This window comes from Zingiber officinale, chromosome 1B (assembly GCF_018446385.1).
Source record: "Zingiber officinale cultivar Zhangliang chromosome 1B, Zo_v1.1, whole genome shotgun sequence".
Classification (NCBI taxonomy): domain Eukaryota; kingdom Viridiplantae; phylum Streptophyta; class Magnoliopsida; order Zingiberales; family Zingiberaceae; genus Zingiber; species Zingiber officinale.
Genome location: NC_055986.1, coordinates 158,409,439 through 158,411,133, shown reverse-complemented (window position 1 = coordinate 158,411,133; position 1,695 = coordinate 158,409,439). Strand labels below are relative to the sequence as shown.

The 1,695-nt window shown below is 41.7% G+C and overlaps 1 protein-coding gene across 1 annotated transcript; it reads left to right on the top strand.

Annotated features, from left to right (window-relative positions):
* The first annotated feature begins 332 nt into the window (after nt 1-332).
* On the top strand, nt 333-1,298 carry LOC122043702. The gene has a single exon (XM_042604300.1). It carries the CDS (start codon nt 333-335, stop codon nt 1,296-1,298), a length of 966 nt encoding a protein of 321 aa, XP_042460234.1.
* The last annotated feature ends 397 nt before the right edge of the window (nt 1,299-1,695 follow it).

The window sequence follows — 1,695 nt, the reverse complement described above, 5'->3', positions numbered from 1 at the left end:
TAGTGGAATGCTGCATCATCATCAAGCTAGGCTCTGATAAATAGATCTCCTGTTTGCCTCCGCTATGGCCAACCACAGCTCTATTCCTCTCACCCGTAATCCCATCCTTTTCCTCTCAACTTTCTTCCTATGTTTTCATCTTTGTTTTCCTAGTACTGAACTCTATCTTTTCATGGTCTGTCCTTCCACATTCATTATGCTAACTGTTGAACTTTTTCAACCAAGTTGAAGTTCGATCTCAGATCTGTCTTCCCCAATTTATATCCCCTTCTTTCAGGTACATTTGGTGCAAAGATCTGTTTGCCATCTCTTTTCCACATTTACATAGCAATATGCTCCCATTCCCTAATCCAAACCCTAACCCTAATGCTCATACTCTCAGCATCCCTTTCACTAGCACTGACCTAATCGAAATCGACCCTTTTCCTTCAATAAGCAACTCATCGTTCGTGGCTATCTCTCCCTGCATTGATATCCTCCCATTTGATGCTATAGAAACCACCACGGTTCCCCAATTAGATCCTCTACTTGTTGTAGCCAATTATACCAGCCCTCCATTGATGATGAGGAGGAGACCTGCAGACAAGGTAAGAGGGCCAAGAAAAGATAGGCATAGCAAGATAGTGACAGCCAAAGGACCCAGAGATCGCCGGATTCGGCTTTCGCGTGAGGTGGCACGCAACTTCTTTGATCTACAGGAGATGCTTGGCTTCGAGCATGGCAGCAAAACTGTCCAGTGGCTGCTCACTATGTCCAAGCATGCCATCCAAGAGCTGAACACTACTACTTCTCCGTTTATCATCCGCAAAAATGATTGCAAAGGTAAGGCGATCGCCACCACTTTATCATACCCTTCCGAAAGCATTGAGGAGGAGCAGCGGCAAGTTGCCATTGAGGCTGCCAGGGTGATTTATAATAATAATAACAACGAGCACAGTGATAACAATCATATCGATACATCCAATTATGAGATGCTGATTTCAAAGGAATCAAGGGCCCAAGCCAGGGAAAGAGCAAGGAACACGACAACGCAGAAGAAACTATCAAAAGGCTGTGTACCTTCATCAAATATTGCTCCGACTATTGGCGCCGCTAAGGTTGACTTACACCTGACTGAATTAAGAGATCAAGAAGGAAGTTCTGCTCAGTGCAGCGTCCACTTAGGGTTTACAGCTGAAGAAGGTCGTTACTTTGGCATGGTTCCAATTTATGACTGCTGGACGGGAGAAAACAATAGCATGGAAGACATAAGTTTTCAAGAACAAGACATTTGGAGACTTCTAGTAAACGATATCTGATTTCCTTTCATGGAGTTGAAACCTTCATCTCGTACTTTAGATAAGTTTGTCTTGATTTCCTTTCCTAGTAGTGTTTGCATGCCATGGTACTGAATAAATCTATGTACTATAGCTTTCTCCATAATGTACTTAGAGGTTCTGCTGCTTCAAGCTATCAAGGAACTCTGCAGTTGAGTCAACTTTCCAGCTCTCTTCTTATGCTTGACTAAGAATTGGATCACTTGAACAAACCAGGTCCGTGCAGTTAGTTGCATGTGAGATCTGTATCCTATAACCAATTATTGGCATTAAATGATATAAATAAAAAACCAAAAGCCAAACATGCAAATTGAGTATCAATAAATTTTAGATGTTCTTTAATTGTTTTTCCATCTATATTCAAAACATATATATAAAA